This window comes from Morus notabilis, unplaced genomic scaffold, assembly GCF_000414095.1.
Source record: "Morus notabilis unplaced genomic scaffold, ASM41409v2 Scaffold724, whole genome shotgun sequence".
NCBI lineage: Eukaryota > Viridiplantae > Streptophyta > Magnoliopsida > Rosales > Moraceae > Morus > Morus notabilis.
In genome coordinates, this window is record NW_010361272.1 from 253,906 (window position 1) to 275,181 (window position 21,276).

Below are 21,276 nucleotides of genomic sequence, written 5' to 3' on the forward strand. Positions count from 1 at the left end.
CCCATACAATACTGAGTAACTCTGTGGTTACTCTTGTTGATCAGCTTGGTTCTGGAGGCATTGGTCATATTTGGCCATTTAGCGAAGGAGGCTATGATGAGGAATTGAGGCATTCTGTTGCTCCCATTCCTGCAGATAAACTTGCTGAGTTGATACAGGCAATAGATGATGATCTCGAGTTAACTCAAGATGGCAGTATTCTGCCACCTTCTGGAGAATTGAAACGTGATTCCAATTATTCAGAAGATGACGATATTGAAGACTCTAGGGATGAATCAATTTACTTTGAAAAAGAGGTGGAAATGATCGACTGGAATGCTTGTGGTAAAACAAAATGAAATGCACATTTAGACAAACTAACCGTCGGAAACTCTTTGTTATTTGCAGGTTGAAGCGACATTTCTGAGAGCTGTGCATGAAAATATTGCAGTAGATCATGTAGTCTTAGAAGTTAATTCACTCAGGTATGGCATCACGGCACCTTGATCATTTATCATTCGTAGTCACTTGTACTTATAAGCAAGATTAAATTGTTCAAGAATCTCAAGTAAATTTTAGCATTCAAAAAAAGGAAAATAGAAACAAAGGTGACAGAACACATGTGGGACTCCATGGCAATCAAAGCATTGTCCCACACTGCAATCGCGAATTCTTTCATAGAGATTGAAATTTGTGTCATATGATTTTCTGCTTTATTACCCCTCTATTGTGTCATATTATGTATTCTAATCGTTATTGAGATAACATGTTGACCTTAACTTTTGATAATAGTTGTTGATCACCTTTTTGGCGGCATGGCAGGTTGTCATACAACAGGTTAACTGCAGACTGTGCAGGAGCTTTATTTTATTCAATGATGAAATTGGCTCTAGAAACTCCACATAATTCAGCTCGTAAGCATTCTTGAGCTTGCCCTTCTCTGTTTTCATCTCTTCTTTTTCTTTTCTGTTTTCCTATTTTTATATTTAATCTTGAAAGTACAAAGATCAAATTCAGAATTCCTATTGCACGACATTCGTTTCTTGTTTGCACAATAATACTCTTGGTCTTCTATGTTTGCACTGTACAATGGGTCTTTCTCTTGCATCACTATGGTTAGTAGTTGCACCAACTTGATGTTTCCATAATCTGTTTCTTAGGTGAATTGCTTCAAAATGCTACTAACGTAGTTACAAAATGGAAGAAACTCCTGAAGTATTACCTGGCAGATATAGATGAGGAGGTCTGTACTTGTTTCTCATTCATCGCTGTAAAATCATACTAATTCCATGGTGGTTTTGACGGTCATCATTATACTGCCTAATAATGGTTTTTCCTTTTGGGGAAATTTGACAGATTGAGGTAATACTTAAATTTGAAGAAATGTGTCTGGAGTCTGCCAAGGAATTCGCTCCATTGTTCACAAAGGTACATCTACTGTGACACTGTCATACTGAGAGTATTTTGTAGTTATTCATCCATCATCTTTCATAAACGAAAATACTTTCCACGAGGTTTTTCCCAGCAGTTATTTATTTACTTTTTCATTAATTATAAAATGTGTTTCTGTGTGAATTTACTTCAAAATGCTTGCTGTCTTGCTTAGTTTTCACGATTTCAATTTATGTTCTGATAATTGATTATATATCTCAGATAATGTCGCATTTGTATGACCAAGAAGTTCTACAAGAAGATGCTATTTTAAGGTGGGATGATGAAAAGAAAGATGCAGACGAGTTGGACAAAGTTTTTGTTAAGCAGGCCGAAAAGTTCATCCAAGTAAGTTTATTATTCACTCTATTTGAAGCCAGCCTTTTGCTTTTTGCTCACCTGAAACTGGCATACGTCTCCCATCTTCTCTGCAATCATTTCTTCTTCTAGTTCATAGCAACTTGTTTTGTCTTTTTTAGTGGCTGAGGGAGGCACCGGAAGAGGACGACGACAAAGAGGAGGAAAGTGGTTGATTCACAGGCCTCATTTATGTACAAATTTTGTATGTCTCCACATTTTACGATGGGAAAAATACTGTCTAATGGGGCTCCCCATTTGAAAGAATGATACTGGGGAACTTGTAAAAATTGAACTTCCTTGTTCCAACATATTTTTCCCGGTGATTTTTTTAGATGCGAAAGATCTCGATTTTTTTTTTCTTAGTTTTTTTCCCTTTTTGTAGCCTCATATTTTTAATAAAATTTTATTTTTCTTCAAATTGAATTGTAAACGCGATGTCTTCTAAGACTAACCTCCTATCTCACAGATGGAATGGATGGATTTCGTTACGAGGATTTATTGACAACTGTTCTACTCTGGATCGTATTAAATTGTCGTTGGAAATAAGTTGCTCTTGGACATGCTAAAAGCCTGTAACGTCTTTATTTTTGTTTTCGGAAAATACGTGGTCCTTTGTTTTATGTATTAGGAGGAGGCGGATACAACCCTTATTTTGTCCCTTTATGATTTTCTTCTCGTATTTGTCGTTTTTCACTTTTATTGTGGTTTCAATCTTTCGATGATCTTTTCGTTTTCATGCCATTTTTCATTTCTTCCTTATTCTTTTATTTAGAGCATCTCTAACACAATATTTTAATTTGTGTCAATTATAAATTTAGTTGAGTGTAAAAAATACTTCAATGTAATGTTATTTATTGTACTAAATTTTCTATATGTTATATTTTGTGGTAAATTTCTCATTAAGTATAGCATATAAAAAATTTAGCATTTAATTGTTATTAGTTGAAATATTTATTTTATTTTTATGTAATCAATGCAACTTTTACATTTTTTAATTATTTTAAAAATAAAAATTTACTTTTATAACTTTTAAAACTTAATGATTATGAGAAAAAGTATATTTAATATTTCAAATGACGTTATGTATTCGAGCACAAATAAATATCATATCATCTTTTTTGATGTTATATATACAATTGACATTAGTAATTGCATTGAAAATGGCTTTATTTCACTAGTTTAAACATGTGTGTATAGTTCGTTCACGTTTAAAAATATATGATTTTACAAAAATAAATGTACCAAAATACGTGTGTTTCAACAATATATTACTTAAGCATAAAAAAGCACGCCGTATTAAATCAGGATAGGTTTTGCTTAAGACAAGTTAAACAGCAAACTAATCAGGAGGTATAAGAAAACAATATTTAAGAGAGCTACAATAAAAAGACGGTTATGTAAAATTAATATTTTATAACGGTTTATTTTGGAAAAAAAAAAAAAAAAAAAACTTGAACGAGAGCAAGTTTGCGAAAAGTTGTTTCAATAAAGTATATCATGGAAAACATTATTTCAATGTAACGATTAGAAAAACAATGTATTTATCATATTTGTCAAACATATTTTAGTGGATTATAAAAATTAATTAAGTTGATATATACATGAAAAAAATTATTCCCTCAGAAAAAATTAGAATAAAAATTTTAAATTTAAAATATTTTGGATAAAAGTAAAATGAAAAGGCAAATAAATGTATAAAACAGAAGAAATAAAAACAATCACTAAATAATACAACAAAAAAGGCAAAACAAAATCACTAAAAAAAAAATAATAATTTGACTATGACTTTAGGGAAATTAAGAGATAAGCTACATGAATCTCATTGTGCTTTCTATATATATGTGTATTATCTCTTTTTGATATGTTAACTTTACTTTCATTGTCGCTTCCATTTTGTAGGTCACGTATTATAATGTAGCTGTTGTTTAATTATTTGTTGTCGTTTTCTCTGTAGAGTTCATTTCCTCATTCTTATCATTTATTTCTAATCTATATTGATTTTTAAATTGTAATACTCGACATATTTTTAATGTCCTTATTCCTCTGGAGTTTAATTATCTGTTGTCGTTTTCTCTGTGGAGTTCATTTCCTCATTCTTGTCATTTATCTCTAATCTATATCGATTTTCAAATTGTAATACTCGACATATTTTTAATGTCCTTATTCCTCTGGATCTTTTTTATTTGACGCCGTTCTCATTTTCTAGTCTTTTAATAGTGTCATTTTTTGTTGTGGTGACGTTTTCTTATTCGTTGTCGTTCTTATGTGTCAAACCCTCATTCCTGTTTTTTTTGGAAGAAAGAAAAAAATAGGCCAAGACTTGAGATGAATTAAAATTAATAGGCCAATAGTTTACATAAGTTAATAAATAGGCCAAATTACTGTTTTCGTCAATAACTTGTCTGATTATGAACCATAACTTGATAAGTTATTGTCCATAATTCATGGTTTTTGTCCATAATTTGTCTGACTATGAACCATAACTTGACAAGTTTGTCCATAACTTATCTGATTATGAATCATAACTTGACAAGTTATGGTCTATTAATTTCTATAACTAAAAATTAGCATATATACTTTCTTAAGCTTTTCATATTGGCCTATTTCCTACTATTTCTGGTTTTTTTTTGGTCCTTTTCTCGGTTGTTATTCTTTAGTTGTTGACTTGTTGTTGTTCTCTTTTTTTTTTTTAGGTTCAACTTTTTTAGATGTTTATTCTTGTTGTTCAGATCGGCTGTCGTTCTTGAGTTTTATTATTTTCGTTTAAATCCATGCATTTAGGAAATGGAAAATAAAAAACAAAAATTTCCAAACAACAAGCATGTCATGTTTAATTTGAAAATAAAACACGTCATGTTTTGAAACTTTACGACATAATAGCATCACACATCACTTATCACTATATTGTGTTACTTGTTTGATTGTAGCGTACTTAAAACAGGGCATTGATTCATATTTGGAGCGTTTTCCCTTCTTTCTGAAGAGAAGAAAGTACTCGTTGATCTTTTTCAGTTGATGCTTCTTAAAAAGGAAAAATCACCATATCCGTAATTTGGAAATGTATTAAGAAGTTAACCTCGCTAAGGAAATTGGTTAAAAGTTTTAAGATGTAGCTTGTAAATCAATATTCTTAAGGTCCTTAACAAGTTAAATTTCTACTAAAAATCTTAAAGAGGAGTTTTTTTCCGTCTATGTTTCATAAATTAGGCAAACGAATGATACGTTTATAAAAATTGAGGGCACATTACCACAAGGGCTATGGTTGAGAGGAAATTTTGTAATTTACGAGGAAAAAAGTTTCAAACATGACAGTAAATCAATATTCATATAAAATATTCTTTATACAAAAACAAATATCAAGAGGACAAGCTCGGCATCCATGGTTTTATTCCTTTATAGCGTCAGCACGCCTAAACGCCAAAAAATAATGCGCCTCAACTATCTATGTATGTTACCCACAAACAGGGTTTTTCTTCACTAGGTTAACCTCATTTTCTGTACAACAAATCAGAACAAATCCATCACAATATGGCCGCCAGTCCAACAGTCTCCCCATCGTCTGCCCTGGTTTCAGCCGGAGCATTGACTGTTCCGCGCGGCCTTGCTGAAAGTAGAAGTCCAAACAGGCTAGTTCATTAGATATTACAAGAGTGGAACAACTCAACAGCACAAAAATTCAGGAAAAGAATAGGAATGCGAGATGACGACGAAATCAAAGCGCTGACCAGTAACGTTTGTTATGACATTTACGCTCTTTTGAGCAGCAAGTGCTCTTAACTTGTTCCCCGTAGCTAATAAGAGCAAGCTTTTCATATGTTGTTTTTGTTCTTTGCTACTGGATGTCTTCGTCAAAGCCTCTTCAAAAGCACGTAAATCATTATGCGTGATAGAAGGGAGTGAAAGCAAAACCTGGGAAAACAAGAGAAGCAAATACTTAGATCAACAATGTTTACGCGGTCCTTGAATGTAGAATCCACTAATCATAAGCAAAGATATTGAGAAGAATGAAGGATGACAATGCACCTGTCTCGGAGCTGGATCTCTTTCGCAAAGATGGATGAATATTTCACGAGAAAGACCAACAAGATCAGCACTGATAACTGCATTTGACTCGAGCGCTAAACCATGGATAATTGCAGAAAACAGATCCTTCGCAACAAATTCCCGGAGCTCCACATTATTTGTAACTACAGCTAAAACAACTAGAGCAGCACAAAAAGAAGAAACTTTGGTCACAGCTTCACCATCTGTCCATGCAAAAGCTTCTAGACAAATCTGCAAGGCTGGAAGGGCCAGACCTTTGTGCTTCAAAAGGAAACTGCCAACAGAGCACATTTCAGGAAAACGAAATATATTGATAAACAAATATAATCAAATTCGGAGATGTAACCAAGAAGCATTGCACGCTACACATACCCAACCATTGAGCCAGATGCAAATGCATCCAAGTCTTTGAGTGCAGATAAGTCAACACGAGTGACATGTCCAGAATGCTCCAAGGAAGGAAGGCCGGTATTCAGCTGCGGTGAAGCTATAACAGCGAGAAGTGCACAAACCTCCCTAGTTAGATCTCTAAGTAGCTTTTCCTCTATTACTTCCACTTTCAAGTCAGACCCAGCAAATATGCCATGGGCATCTGGAACCTTCGCTCTGCCTTCATGTAGAAGACCAGACCAGGAGCAGCTAAGAGCTTGCTGAGAGTGTAAAAATAACGGGTGCAAAAGCTTTTCCAGCCATATATCCCACACTTCTTGAGGGCAATTTTTAACTAAAGGAATAAAAACTGAGTGAATAAGCTGCCTTAAATGCCTGAACTCCATTGATTGTATGTTCTCCACCAGGGCTAAAGCAATTGAATGTATATCCAGACATTTGAAAAACGAATCGCCAATAGTAGTTGATAAGCCCAGTACATTGTACCTAAAATCACAATTCACCATTGAAAAATTTGTGCCTTGAAATTAACATTTGCAAAGCTTCTAAAATTTTCACAGGAGGAAGTATGGTTTCTGTTAAAACAATTTCTCTCCAAAAGGCTTTTAATTTAATTTATTTATTTTTTTATCCGTCATTGCTAAAAAATAACTGTGCCTGTCCCTCAATTCTATTTTCAGCAAGATCATTTTCCCTTTTTCCATTCTCTAGTCTTCTAGTATTTTCCAAGCTTCTATGAATTCATGAAAAAGAAAGAAGTAAAATATGTCTGAAACAACAAAGTACAGCCTTTGCAGACATACCCACTGTCTCTGATTCCTTTCAACCAATTTCTTATATTAGTTTCATTTGGCTCTGTAATCCCTTCCTTACTCATGCTTATCTGGGATCCATCAGTGAAAGTTAATGCAGCCTTTGACAATTTAGGGTTTCCTTCCCCGAGAAGACTGTATCTCTCAACATCGCTCATCATCATGGCAGCTTTTACTTCTACAGGTAGGTTCTGAGATATAGATGGAGACCAAAGGGAGTGTATTGCACGGAGCAGCTGCATTTAAAAATTGCATGAGAACATTAATACGACCCTAAATGTACCATGTTTAAGAAGAGATATAAAGTAGGAAACTTAGCACGATTAATTAGTGAATGAACATGCGTACTTTTAGCAGAGGAGGCAGCATCCATGATAGATGAGAAGCCATTGGATGCAAGTGAGTGGAAGTTGCTCTTGAGCTGTTCTGCAAGTTTGCCTGGGGTTTTCTTGTTCCACTTCTCTTAAGTGCCTTCTCAAAAAAGGTAACTGTATGGAAAATTGACCACATAGTTGGTGTCTCAAAGCACAGCTGAACTAGACCTAACGGTTCAGACAAATAGTTGTTTTGCCACTCCTGCTGCATCCATTGTTGGCTCAAAGGTTCCAATAACCAGGCCAAAACTTCTTGTTGTTGTTGAACCCTGTATCATGGGTAGACAGTTCAAAAAGTAAGTTGGTTGCATGAGAATCAAAATATAAGGTAAACCTAGAAAGCAAATTTTTACCCTGCCGATGAAGCCATGACAAGAAATGCTTCACCTAGAAGATTGTGTTCACCCCGAAGCAAACAACCTTCTCTTTGTAAATATGCCATGGTATCTGCTATGCCCTATGTAACAAACCACATGAGAAATTGAATAAAGAAATTAATATCTCTCGTATTTAGTTGGAGAAACTTTAAAAAGATACAAATTCGGCTCCTCTCACAAACCAGGAGAAAATCGTACAGAAAAGTAATCACCTTCATGTGAGGCAGAACACTTTTGTCAGCAGCTTTGGCAATACGAATAAATGACGTACAAATTTGCAACCTTGCATGACGAGCACTATTTGTAGAAGGATCCTAACGAGCAATAACATATTTAAACAACATGCCTAGTAGTTAGGTTTTTCAATATGTTGTGAAAAATTAGAGTGAAAATAAACTGAATCAAGAGTCACCTTAACAATAAAAGGAAGTGAGGTTAGAAGTTCGAACAATTTATTGATAACACTCCCAACTGCATCTGGGAAATACTTCAAAAAGGGACCCAATGCTTCCAAATAATGTCCAAGTACTTCCACAAAAGCTGGCTCAGTCCACTTCAAAGAAAGAAGCTGCTGGAGCAACCCTTCAAGAAAAGTAACCAGCAATTGCTTTCGGAGTCCACAGTGAAAACAAAAAAACTATAAAAAAATAATCTGGTAAAAACCTTCAAATGTTTTTCCCAGTGCAAGTTGAACTTCAGAACTCCCACCAACAACTTCATTTGACCCATCAAAAATTGTGCTTACAACATTTTCCAGAGCCAATTGCATGCTTTCCATGACAGCTAATTCCTTGAAATGGGAAAAGAAGAATGGAAGGAAAAAAAAAAAGACCATTATTTCTGAAATAAATCAATAATTAAACCAAATCACTCAACTCCAAAGATAGCAAACCAAAAAATGGAAGTATCAGTAAACAAACCTGAGAATTAGAAGAAAGCAAGAGGCTTTTGACGATTGCATCGATCCTTTCACAAACCTTAGCACCAGCTATAAGGGGCTTGTAGGAAGCAAAAAACTTGATCAATTCTAACTGCATTTAGATCATGTATTAGTGGATAAAAACGTAAAAGTCCGGATCTAAAGTAGATAGTTAGTTGTTCTCTTGACTTGTTCAACTGAAATTCAAAAACTTATCTCAACTCATGATAAACAAAATAATCCTCTCGGAGAAAAATGAGTAGATATTATTCTATTCTCATAACTCTGTCTAAATTGAAGTTATCACCATAAGTCAAGAAAAACTACCCCGCCCATCCATATCAACATTTATAGGCCAAAACTATGTGAAAGAAGATGTAAAAAAGAATTTTGTACCAGCTTCGACCGGTACTGGCCAAAATCACCCTTGCCCTCAACATCATCACTCCACAACTCCAAAGACCCCAAAGAAAGTGCCATTCCACGAGGAACCTTCTCTTTCTTAAGCACACGCTGGAAAGAAGTATCCAGAATCGCACTACATATACCATCATTCACAAGACTTAAGATCTTTAGCTTTTCATTATCAACCTGGGTAGGACCAAAGCTCACTTTAACAGCTAATCCCTCCCCAGATGAATGCACAACAGTCTTTGACTTTGACATTAAGTCTCTCATTAGTGCCTACACAAGAACAAGAACATTGAAGAGTGAAAAGATAGCAGGGTATGACATTGCTTCAATTACTGACACCTTGTCAGAATAGAAAAAGAAATCTTCTTTATACCAGCCAGAAGAGCAGAGATTGATAATGAAGTGCCAGCTTAAAATGCTGAAACAACCCTAGCATCTGCAAAATAAATAAATAAATAACGTAGTTATATTGCATTCTTAAATGATTTCATGGATATTCTGATAGTTCAATTACTCAAGTTCTTTATTTTAAAAATAGCTGATATATGCATAATGTCTGAGAGACTACATATTACTCCCATTGCAAACAAAGAACTATTAGAATGTGTATAGGTGGATGGGTACTCATCGGTACTTTTACTACCTGCTCTAAATAAAGAGGTAGCACAGTGATATCACCAGAAATACATTGCAAGTTTGAAGAACCCAAAGACACCATACTCTCACAGATGTACTCCACAAACTCAATCTCACTTTCCTCAACAGCCCCGGCATTGGAAGCGGATCTGTACAAGAATTCTTTGGCAACATTCATTAACATATGAAAGATACTGGTCATTGCAGAATTAAATTCAGAAGCAGAGTCATCGCTAGGTCTCTTCCTGAAGAATTTGATTCAAAATAACTTAATTAGCACGGCCAAGTCTTAAAAGAAAAGAAAGATGTATATTTTATGGTAATAGCATTGAAAAATAGAAAACTAAAATGCTGACCTTGGGGAGACAAGTTTAAAAAATTCACAAGCATGAAGACGAAAGTCAGGAGAAGAAAGCAAGAAACCACACCTGTTCACGGGCATAAGCAAAAGAGATGGAATGAGAAATAAAAAAGTGCCAGTGTCAAATAATGTCCTATACAAACTTCAATGAAGGAAGTCATACCCATGAATTATACCATATTTAGCAAGATCAGGTAATGGAGCCCATTCAGCATACGCGTTAATAGCATTCAACGTGGCTGTAACTGTGGCTGCATGTTGTTTTGCGATGTCCAATTGTTGTTTGCCTGCTTCATTTAGTGCAGCTCCAAAATGCCTTTCTAGTAACTGCAGGACAAATCAAACGTTAAAACAGAGCACAGACTAACACTTCCACCAAATAAAAAAAGTAGCGATTGAGGCATACCGTGTATAATAGAGGCAAAATTTCAGGCAAAGATAGAGTAAGCCCACGTAGCAGTAGTCTTCGTCTATCACCTGTGTCAAACATCAATTAGACTCAGAGGCATACATCATTTGAATCCAGATGAGAAAGCATCATATACTCAAAAATAGGCATCTAGCCCTATTCTCTGTAAAAGACATGGACACAAAGGGGGGAAAAAAAGTACAGCACGGCGTTTCATGATAAACCTTCCAAATCTTCATTATGGACAGTAATATCTTCAGGAAGCCACCTCAGCATCATTGACACCAACTCAGCCTAGTTCAAAAAGGAAAAACACAATGTAATCATCGCATCGACATATTAGATGAACTAATTGTTGCAACTTGCAAATAAGAAAAGAGAAGTACTTGAATAGGACCCTGGCTGGAGATGGGCACTAGAGAAGGAAACAGTTCTTGCCATAGGAGCACTTCTCTTCTGACTATCTGTAACACAAGAAACAGCGCATTCCAAGGTAAACATGAGAACTGACGGGATGAAACAAAATTTTAACAGGAGTTATGCAAACCTCAGCAACAAGGGCTGCCGTCTGACTCTTTAAAGCCCATTCCTCACAAGGATTTGCCATATCTGACATCAACTCAAGAGCAACATTTGCGAAATTCCTATGTTCTTCAGAGCTTAGTTCCTCCCACCGTAGCCGAACCAAATGCTGCAGAAAGACACATATGTTGCATTCATGAACTCCAAATAAAGAAGATTTCAAACGTTTACAGAGCTAGAAGCTAATGATCATTGTGGGTTTGAAAAGGGAAACCATAGTATTTGACTACTTGGGTTGATTTATCACATTGACATTGATTAGGTCTAGGTTTTAGCGGCTTTTTCCCTAGGCAAATGACACAGTGACAGTAATTTTCATTTTTCTTAGTACAGCTTATTCTAAATTCCTTCTAGAAATTCTTTCTTGTTGTCCGCACATAAAGGTTTCCCTTTTTACTTTATCCAGGCACATACCTGCAACATTTTGAATGCATGCAAGCGAATTTCTGAAGACCAGTCCTTTTTCACTAATAGGAATGATGTGTTGGCCAAAAATCTCACATCTCCTCCTTTTATCTACAAGAAATTAAACACCAGTTAACAAAAACAATACAAACTAGAAACAGCCAAGTAAAATTCAAATTATAATCCAGATTGCAAAATGAGACCATAATCTTACAATTGAACAGGCTTGTAGAGTATACATGTCAATCTAGAGTACTACATTTAACAAGAGAAATCACAAGCCTCATCCATAAATTCTTGCTGAAGGTAAATGTTATGAATTCAGTTCATCATAAAATTTTCCAACAGAGAAGACGATGGCATGGGGGAAAAAAAAAGTGTGTCAAAAAACCCATCGTAGTCATTTCTTAACCGAATTAGAGCAATAATAAGCTCATTCCTGACTTTGTTATAGTTCCTCCTGAAAAATAATTAAATAAGAAATCTTTCTACTGTTGCCAATTTCTACGAACCAAACCCTCTAGTGAAAAGAAAAGTTGATTTCCAAGTTCACCATTTAAAAAAAAAAAAAAAAGAGCTTTTCGTAAGATTTTTTCTAAGCACTATGCATTTTGGAAGCGAATAATAAACCAAAACATTCACAACCATAACCCAAAAAACGATCAGAACACCAGACAACCCAACGCATATTCATTGTACCAGTAACCGTCAATTTTAACTGAAAAGCAAGGAGTAGAATCACCGATACACGAATCACGAAACTCAACTAAACTAAACAAAACGCAGCAGAGCCAATAAAAACTTCACTCAATTTTCAACTTTTTCAAGAATAAACAATCCACAGAGCAATGAAGTTTATACAGTGAGAGAAAACTATTAGAGAGAGAGAAAGAGAGAGAGTACGGATTCAAGGTAAGAGACGGCGGCTTTTCGAGCGTCGGGAGTAGAGGTCCAGTCGAGGGCTACGGCAATGGCTCGGGCGGCATTGTTGGTGGCGTCGTTGGCGCTCTCTTCCATTGTTACTCAATCTAGGGTTTCTTCTAGATATCGTTTCTGGAACAAGAGAGAGAGAGAGAGAGAGAGAGAGAGAGAGAGAGAGAAAGAGAGTAATTAAAAAGTAGAGTCGGAGACGAAGAAAGATTTTGAGAGAGAATTGAGACAGACAAAGTGAGAGTACAAAAGTAGTTCTCCGTTGCTTATGTTTGGGGTTCAAGTCTGAGTTTTTGCAAGCTTACCCTCCAAACTTGTCTATTCTTATTCAATTCACTACCATCATCTTTTTTTTTTGTTCTTTTTTGTATTTTTATTTCCAATAAATAACAGAGAGCCTAATAATAAGGAAAAAAAATATTTCCTAATAATTGTGTTAAAATTTCTTAGATAAATAAAAGATTTATTTTTTCTTATGCCTTGCCCTTCAAGGGAAGTAGTTTGCTCTTTTTGCGCGTAATGTTCACTAAAATATTATTTTTTCCACTTCATGTTTTGAGGGGAATAATATTATTATATTTATTGCCATCCAATAATTATGTTCCATACAAAAGTTAATTATGTTCGGCACTCGTCTGTTGATACACGTGGCATCTTTGATTTAAAAAATAGCTCGTTGTTTTTGTTAAGCCTTCGTAAAAATTCTTATTTTGGATAATACCTTTTTTTAAAAAAATTATTATTGCTTTTTCACATGTAAATGAAGATTTATCCAATTACTATTCTATCAACTTTTTAGTAAATAGTTTGTAAGATTCATGACCAAAATCAAGAGCTTGGTTCAACTTGCATTCGGATTTTCATTTTTTCAAAATACAAGTTTAAGGCCTTGCTAATCTTGCCAAGGAGAAGATAGTTATTGTCGTATGCGAAATATTACAACCACAAAACAGCATAAAACGACAATAAAATTGACAAAAAGGATGAATAAGACAAATTCAGCGCGAATAAACCAACCAGTACATTTTCAAAAAAAAAAAAAAATCAATCTATTACATTGTTTCCAAATCCAAAAAAAGAATCAATCCTAACCTCTTTAATTTTCCCAATTGTACCAAAAAAGCAAAGTTGTCAAGGAAAAAAAAAACCAATATTCTGCCATATTTGGCAATTGGCTTAAAAGCCAACGAAAGCAGATTTAAACAAAATAAAGGAAGCATGAAGGAGCTTCTCCAACACATATAAAATACCTTCACTATTTTCAGAGAAGTGTTATAGTTTTCAATACCACAATCCCCAAAGAATCAAGATATACATATTAGAGGCACAGTCTCAACATCCAACAAATTGAGCAAAAAAAGAATTTTCTTTGAGATGAGGGAGAGAGGTAAAAAAGAAGGAACTATGAAAGACAAAAAAAGGGGTAAAAATAGAAAAATTGTTTTTGACCCTACACTTTTTGGCGAAAAGATTACACTCTCGGGCTCTCCTGTGAGAAGCTGTGATGATTTGACTCATTGCAACTAGCAACAAGTACCAATTAACTCCCCACAGTAAACTCAGCAGAGGCATCCAAAAGACCAAAAATGAGATTCTCAACGTCTGCAAGGTATGAGTCTAAGCCACGGCCCTCTTTCCTTTAACCCGAGCATCGTCATGTTTATCTTTGTGAGCCCCAGATTGACCTGCAGTATGCTTCTTCCGTCTTGGTGCGCCAACCCCAGTCGAGTCTACCAATGGACCTGACCAAGTTTGAACTGGTCCTTTCGAGTAAGTGAACGAGGAACTGTAAGGGACATCAGAAGGAACAATGGTGGGATCAATGTGATGTGAAGATCCCAAAGGAAAGCCAACTGCCCCATCCTGGTGTGGTGGAGGAAACTTTTCGCTTTTGCTCTTTGCGTTTGCATGCGTAATCAGACGCCGCCTCTGTTTAAGAGGAAAACGTTACTCATCATTTTTCACTGGTGTTGTGTTAATGAAAGTACCAAAATTATAGGATTATGGTGACCCAGAGAAGCAACATTATCACATACATCAATATTAGCTTGAAGCTCGGCATTGGCCTCTGGGGCGGGGACAGCTCTGACAGCACGATCACGTGATCGTGATTTCTTTGTGTTTTCAGCCTGGGCTTTACTAGCAGCTCTTAGTCTGCATGACCACGCAGATGATGTTTGATATAGATGATATGTTATTTATGAGAAAACTCCTTTTAGTGGAAAATTAAACTAGTTGAACCTTGCGCAATAAACAGTGTGAATGAATTTATTAAAAACCAGAAAAGGATATAAAGGCAAAGTTCCAATTACTAATACCTTCTAGCTTCGTCATCCCTACGTTTAGCATCTATTTCCTTCGTTGGTGGATACTTTGGAAGGCTAGAAGGTTCACAAGCATAAGGCTCTGTTGTGAAGAACTGCAAATGCGGAAAGAAGGAACAAAACAAAGAATATTTTCATGTTCTCCAAAACGAAATTTCAACATTTGTAATCTCTGAAAAGAAGGTATCAGTGGTGTATGCACTCAACTACTAAGTTGGTAAATCATCTACTTTGCATGACAATCACCAATACAATCATGGACCTCAATCTAAGAGCTACGGCTACTAAATGATTTTGAATACGGTGATGGAGTCGGGGAGCAGACTACTATAGCTAACACTCATGACAAATAATAATGAGCCACCAGGAACAGTGACTCTAAAACTTCAACTTCAATTGGTATCATTTCAAAGTTATGCTAGCACTCGTTACAACTTTTTCCTGAAGTGATTATCATGACAAGTCAGAAATTTACCGGTGAACTCAAGATGATTCTCGTACATTAATTTTCATGTGCAAGGCATCAAATTTATTTGAAGGTGATAAAATAGAATGTATCTGGAAACATATAGACTGAAACAATTTGGTCATCAAGTGCCAGAACTCACCTCACTTCTTAAAGCATCTGTAGCTGTCTTACGTTCTGCTGGATCAATTGCAAGAAGAGTTTCAATAAGGGGGAGTGAAGATGGCGGGAAATCTTTAAATGTTTCTTTTATGCATCTTCTGTATGGCTCTCGGGGCTTAAATAAGGTTGCATTAGGCAGCTTTGCCTTTTTCCAGTATTCATCAGAGGGTGAACCACATAGTTTGTATATTTTATGTAGTTGCTCCACCTAAGGAACCAAAAAAGCAACAATAAATGCTTGAATAATAAACAGTTGGACAATTTATGATGGACAGCACAGAACAAGGAATTCTAGGTCTTCTTCAAAATGCTATGAACAAATTCTCAAACTTACAAATGAATAAGAAGGAGATGAAAGAGAAAACATTTTAGTCCAAAACCTCTTCCACTCATTTGACAAACCAAATGTTGAATATTAAAGTGTCATGAAAATGAACCAGCAAGAGAAATATAATGACTAAGGAGGGAAAACAAACTCCACAGTCCACAAGTCACAGCAGGTATATATATAAAAAATGGATTGTTGGATTCTTTTACTGGATTGGTGCAACTTTAACTCCATGGAAGACCATTTCAAAGAATGTAATTCTCAATACTAAACATCTATCAAGATCGAGATTTTAAAGTTCCCACGAGTATTGAAATTCATTGTGGACTTCCTTCCCACTGATTTCCAAGGCAAAATTTCATGGTAAAATTTCCCAAGAGTCATCCATGTAGTCTTCATCTTTTTATTTATTTATTATTATTATTATTATTTTTAATTCTTATGAACATGTATTCTGTTTTCACCGATATGAGCTTAGGAATATAAGCAACTCCAGAGTTTCATATTTATAATTATAACATTATGTGCACTTTATGCATACCATTTCATAAGCCAGTTGCATTCCCTTCTCCCTACTTCTATTTCTTAGCATTATAAACGTTCAAATTTTGTATAACCATATTTTACTAGACTACCAAAGGTTTGAATTATTTAATTTGACTTGTCATATTGCAACCGCAAGACAAAGGGATAAACCTACGAATCTTTTTTAATCAAAGCAAGATAGTTAAGTTGGTACCTCTGTACGACCAGGCATTATGGGTTTCCCAGCCAGCAACTCTGCCAAAATGCAACCCGCACTCCACAGGTCCACACCCACACCATAATCAGTAGCCCCAAGAAGAAGCTCTGGAGGTCGATACCATAAAGTCACTACTCGACTAGTCATGGGATGCTTGTGGTTCGGATCAAAGAAAGAAGCCAATCCAAAGTCAGCAATCCTAAGTACTCCTTCATTATCAATAAGAAGATTCGATCCTTTAATGTCGCGGTGAAGCACATGGCGATTGTGACAGTGTTCAAGACCAGATAGTAGTTGATGCATATAACATTTGACCTAAATCGTGGAAAACGTGAAATAAGTAGAAGATCAGTATAATTGCTGTTAACTAACAATGCATCTAGCAATTGTGACTAGTACTTGATGTTTGAAGACAATGTCAGGCTAACCTGAGCCTCTGTGAATTTAATTTCCGGGCTTGCGGCAAGTCCAGCTAAATCATGTTCCATGTACTCGAACACCAGATACAAACTACATGACATCCTCGAGGTAACCAAACCCTCCAACTTTACAACATTGGGATGATTCAGTCTCCGCAAAAGCAGAATTTCTCTCGCCATAAATTTTACACTCTCGGGCTCCAAATTGTCAAATCTAACCTTCTTTAGAGCAACAATTTTACCCGTCAACATATCTTTAGCCTTGTAAACATTACTGTATGTACCTGATCCAATCTAACATACATGAAGACACAAAAACAAAGTTAAAAGGAAAGAAAATAAAAAAAGGATCAAATTTATGGATGAATGAAAATCCATATATTAAAATACATCATGAAACCTCCACCTCTAATTTACGCGGCCCATTATATTTATTATACTTATCTGACATAACATTGAGATTGACAGAGTTGCCTTGCTGTTCTTGTCACATAATTCATGACAGGTATTGGGACTAAGGAAAAAAAAGAAACCATGGGGGAAAAAAAAAGCATCTCAAATAACATAGACTTTCTCACGTTTCCTCTTCAGTTCATAAGAATATACCATCATCCCAGAATCAATTTCACAATCATAGAATGTCGTTCAACAAAACCAATATAACATACCATTTTGACTGAAGAGATCAATTCCACAACCATTAACATTGTTGCCACATCATTCAACAAAAACCAATAAAACATACATTTTCCAACAAAGAGAAGCAAACAAAAGGAAAATCACCTTATCAATCTTCTCGAAGGTGTCCGCCCTCCGCGGAATCCACCCGCTGAGAGCCTCGCCACAAGTGTCCGTGAGCCAGGCGGGCCAACCAGCAGCTGCCTGCTCACCCCGTGAATGCTTCGGCACATTACTCAGCCTTTGATTAGGCTTGGACCTCCTTCTTTCTCCTTTTGGAGGCCTCTGAGTCTGCACCCCATCGCCCTTTTTCTCCTTCTGGGCCTGGGTCCCACCATCAAGAATCTCAACACCATTGTTATTCTCGACTTTCTCTACTGAATCCTCATCTACTTTTCTTGTGGTGGATTCTACACTTATATCCCTCCTCTTAGACTCCGAGACTGTCCCTGATGATGATGATATCTCTCGCCCAAACACACAACCCATTTCTTCAATCTAAGCCTCATCTCTCAGACTAATCACTACCAAAAAAATAAAAAAAAACACCAATTCAAATAAATATGTTATGTTTGATTTGCAAATAGTGAGCTTCAAAAACACATCAACAAATCAATTCAATCACTGAAACCGGCATGCTTTAATATATCCATGAATTTAGAAATCCAGACCCAGTAATTGCTATAAAGAAGAGAAATATAATTAACAACCATGATTAGAAAAAAAAAATAAAGGAAATAATGATCTGGGTTTGTTCAAGACAGACTTGAAAGTCAAAGAATTGATCTGGGTAAAACGTGATTGAGAATAAGACTGCTAGAATTTTAGAGAGATAGAGAAAAAGGCTAGTGATCTACAGCACATGAAATGTATATCTATGTATTGATAGAAATAGAAAGGAGGTGGGAGAAAAAAGCGTGGACTTACTGAGATTGAATCTGTGTTTGTTGATTGATAAGATTCGTGAGCTAGAGAAAGAAAGAGAAAGAAGGAAAGAGACAGTGAATTTGTGAGGCGTGTGCTGAAGAGAAAAAGTGTTGTTGGGTGTTTGGGAATTAGGACGATGGGGCGTCTTTTTCTGGTTCCAGACAAGAGGACGAATAAAAGGAGCAGCAAAACAGATCTTCCAATTTCGCAAGTCAAACCCCCACAACAAGCACAACTTCCTTCTCTCTCTCTCTCTCTCTTCCAAGTTGCTTGCTTGTTCTATAATTTTTATATGGTTTTTAATTTTTTTATTTCTTATGTTTTGGGGTCTGAATATGGGAATTATATATTTTATTTAGCGTTATTTCGCTCACATTTGTGTCGATCTATTATTTTTGCATTTGGTGGGCACAAAGTAGATTACAATAGATTTCATAATTTGTATTGCTTTAAATTCCCTGGAAACTATTATATTTATTGCTTTTATATACTATGATTTGTCATTTGTTGTCTAAAGGTTTGTTGTAGTTTAAGGAAAAATGACACGTCGTTTATATATATATTTTTTAAAAAAATTTGATAAGCGAAACCGCATGAAATTCTTCCGCAAAAAGGATGCGATTTTATTTATTTTTTTAACTTTATGAAGGAAAAGAACATCAAGTAACATGATTACAATTGTTTCTTCGCGTAAAAAGTTTAATGTCGTTCACAAAATTAACGACAAGTAGTTTGTTGTACATGGTTGCCGTCGTCTACTTGTAAGGACAGGTCGTTTTGTTTTAAGATGACGTCGCTGTTTACGTCAGAATAAAGACTTGGCGTTTGTACTATAAAAGTCACCGTCGTTTCTTCTCTAAAACTAGATTTTGTTTTTTATTTATAATTTTTTTATGCCATTTTCTTTGCATAAGCCACATCCGCAATGGCATTCCTATTCTAGATTTTGCTGTCGTTTAGACAATAAAAACCACGTCCCCCGTAGTGTTAGAACTTTGGATGAGCCATCCGCGACCGTTTAAAAAAATTGAACTTGTACTCGTTGCCTGAGCTCGCCCGTCCAAGTCCGATCTCCACCTTGAACGGGCTTCGGGCAGGTCTTGGCTGCCCGAAACCCGGTCGGGCAGCCCGAGTCCGCCCAGGCTGCCCAAATATTTAATATATTTTTTTATATTTTGTTTTATTTTTAATAATATTGTGTATATATATTATATATAATATTGTTTATTAATTGTATTTGTATATAAATAATTATTAAGTTATTTATTGTAAAAATTATATAAAAATTAAAATTAAAATTAACACACACTATTAAAACAAAATACTATTAAAAAAATTTCAGGCGGGCTTCGGGCAATGAGTTTTTCATGGCGGCCGGATTGTTTTTTTGCTTCATTTTTGGGTCCGAGCCCGGCCTAGAACTTAGACGGGCAGACTTAGGGCCCTACCCGCCGAGCCCGAAAATTTCTGGGCTTTGGGCAGGCCCGCCGCCCGTTCTTTCAGCACTAGTCTCCTGTATCATTACCAGTATGGTCAGCTATCATTTATGTCCTGTTTGGCACATACGAAAACCCTTTATTTCAACGTCCACTCGGATGAAACTAATCACGTCTACTCGGATGAAACTAATCGAAGTGTAACTTGGCTATTCCAGAAACGACACATCGTATTGTATTTTTATTTCTATATTTGAATGAAAAAGAGACGACATTTTTTTTGTTATGGATACACACAATGAGAATTTTCTTAGTTTTGTATCGAGACATTTTTTAACTCCGAAGAAAACTGGTCTAGATCGAGACATGTCCTTAAAACAAAAACGACATGTCCTAAAACAGTAGGCAGCTGAAAAGGAAAGACTGATGAAACAATTGCTTGAAGTTGGCAGCTCCGTTTGTATCCTTTGACTTGTTGTTGGAAAAAATTATAGTTTATGCAACTTTGGAGACTTTTTTTTTTTTTTTTTTTCATGGATGATTAACATCAGTAAGAAACATAAAAGGACAACCTTACAGGTCAAGGTCATAGCCAGGCACCAAGATGCAGACAAATAATTATACGAAAATTGCTTCTTTTTTTGTTTTTGTCTTTTGGTTGACGAGTTGGCTATGGAACCAATAAGATCAAATAATGGAATCTGAATTCTGATGCAACTAACCTTTAAAAAAAGGAAGTTAAAAAAGAAAATGGGGGTGTAAAAAGAAGATAACAATTGGGAATCAATGGATACAATGAAATGAATCACAAAAAGGTAAAATTGCAAAACTCAGAAACGAGGAGATAAGAATTATGAAAACCGTGTTTAGAATTAATTATATATTTTTTTATGTCTTTTGAGAAAATTTTTTTTTTTTTTTAAAACGAGTTTGATGCATTAAAGATAAAAATTAAAAATATGTCTTTTGAGAAAAATTTTTTTTTTTTTTAAAACGAGTTTGATGCATTAAAGATAAAAATTAAAAATAAAAATAATTTTTTAATTTAATGTAAAATACGAGAAATGAAAAACGACTTTTAATTATTTTTTATTTTTATTTTTATTTTCTTCTTCTCTCTCAAACAGAGAAAAAGAGAGACATTAATAAAAAAATTTATACTGAAAATAATCTCTTAATAAAACTACCAAACACATTTTTAAAAACGTTTTTATTTTCATATAAAAAATAAAATCATTTTGAAACGAGTTTCAAACGCACCTATTATGTTTTGTTTAAAAAAAAAAAAAAGCACCCTAAGAGTGAAAAAGGATTAGGAAGGTGAAAAGAATATGCAGCAGCACATAGATGACTGCAGAGCAATTGTATGTC

The 21,276-nt window shown here is 35.2% G+C and overlaps 3 protein-coding genes across 3 annotated transcripts in view; 1 reads left to right on the top strand and 2 right to left on the bottom strand.

The window, feature by feature from the left end:
* LOC21393535 (translation initiation factor eIF-2B subunit epsilon) overlaps positions 1-2,249 on the top strand; it is a 7,624-nt gene extending 5,375 nt beyond the window's left edge. Inside the window, exons 9-15 of the mRNA XM_010099055.2 lie at positions 45-296; positions 388-464; positions 802-893; positions 1,140-1,222; positions 1,336-1,407; positions 1,633-1,758; positions 1,890-2,249. Of these exons, the coding sequence (XP_010097357.1) occupies positions 45-296; positions 388-464; positions 802-893; positions 1,140-1,222; positions 1,336-1,407; positions 1,633-1,758; positions 1,890-1,943 (756 nt within the window). The 3' untranslated portion in view covers positions 1,944-2,249. The remainder of the gene's footprint in view (positions 1-44; positions 297-387; positions 465-801; positions 894-1,139; positions 1,223-1,335; positions 1,408-1,632; positions 1,759-1,889) is intronic.
* A 2,827-nt stretch (positions 2,250-5,076) lies between these two features.
* LOC21393536 (protein HASTY 1) lies at positions 5,077-12,701 on the bottom strand. Its single transcript, XM_010099056.2, has 22 exons — positions 12,397-12,701; positions 11,503-11,604; positions 11,054-11,197; positions 10,893-10,970; positions 10,731-10,800; positions 10,504-10,574; positions 10,261-10,424; positions 10,093-10,164; positions 9,744-9,981; positions 9,474-9,536; positions 9,083-9,370; positions 8,688-8,798; positions 8,431-8,557; positions 8,180-8,349; positions 7,980-8,081; positions 7,744-7,847; positions 7,365-7,659; positions 7,008-7,252; positions 6,187-6,690; positions 5,794-6,088; positions 5,496-5,679; positions 5,077-5,374 (listed from the first exon to the last, which is right to left on the bottom strand). Exons 1-22 carry the CDS (start codon positions 12,508-12,510, stop codon positions 5,292-5,294), a joined length of 3,624 nt encoding a protein of 1,207 aa, XP_010097358.1. The 5' UTR covers positions 12,511-12,701; the 3' UTR covers positions 5,077-5,291.
* Positions 12,702-13,620: 919 nt separating this feature from the next.
* Positions 13,621-18,767, bottom strand: LOC21393537 (probable serine/threonine-protein kinase At1g54610). Its single transcript, XM_010099057.2, has 8 exons — positions 18,470-18,767; positions 17,648-18,066; positions 16,874-17,158; positions 16,443-16,760; positions 15,356-15,583; positions 14,742-14,842; positions 14,460-14,577; positions 13,621-14,352 (listed from the first exon to the last, which is right to left on the bottom strand). The coding sequence occupies exons 2-8, from the start codon at positions 18,029-18,031 to the stop codon at positions 14,041-14,043; spliced, it is 1,746 nt and encodes a 581-aa protein (XP_010097359.1). The 5' UTR covers positions 18,032-18,066; positions 18,470-18,767; the 3' UTR covers positions 13,621-14,040.
* Positions 18,768-21,276: the final 2,509 nt, after the last annotated feature.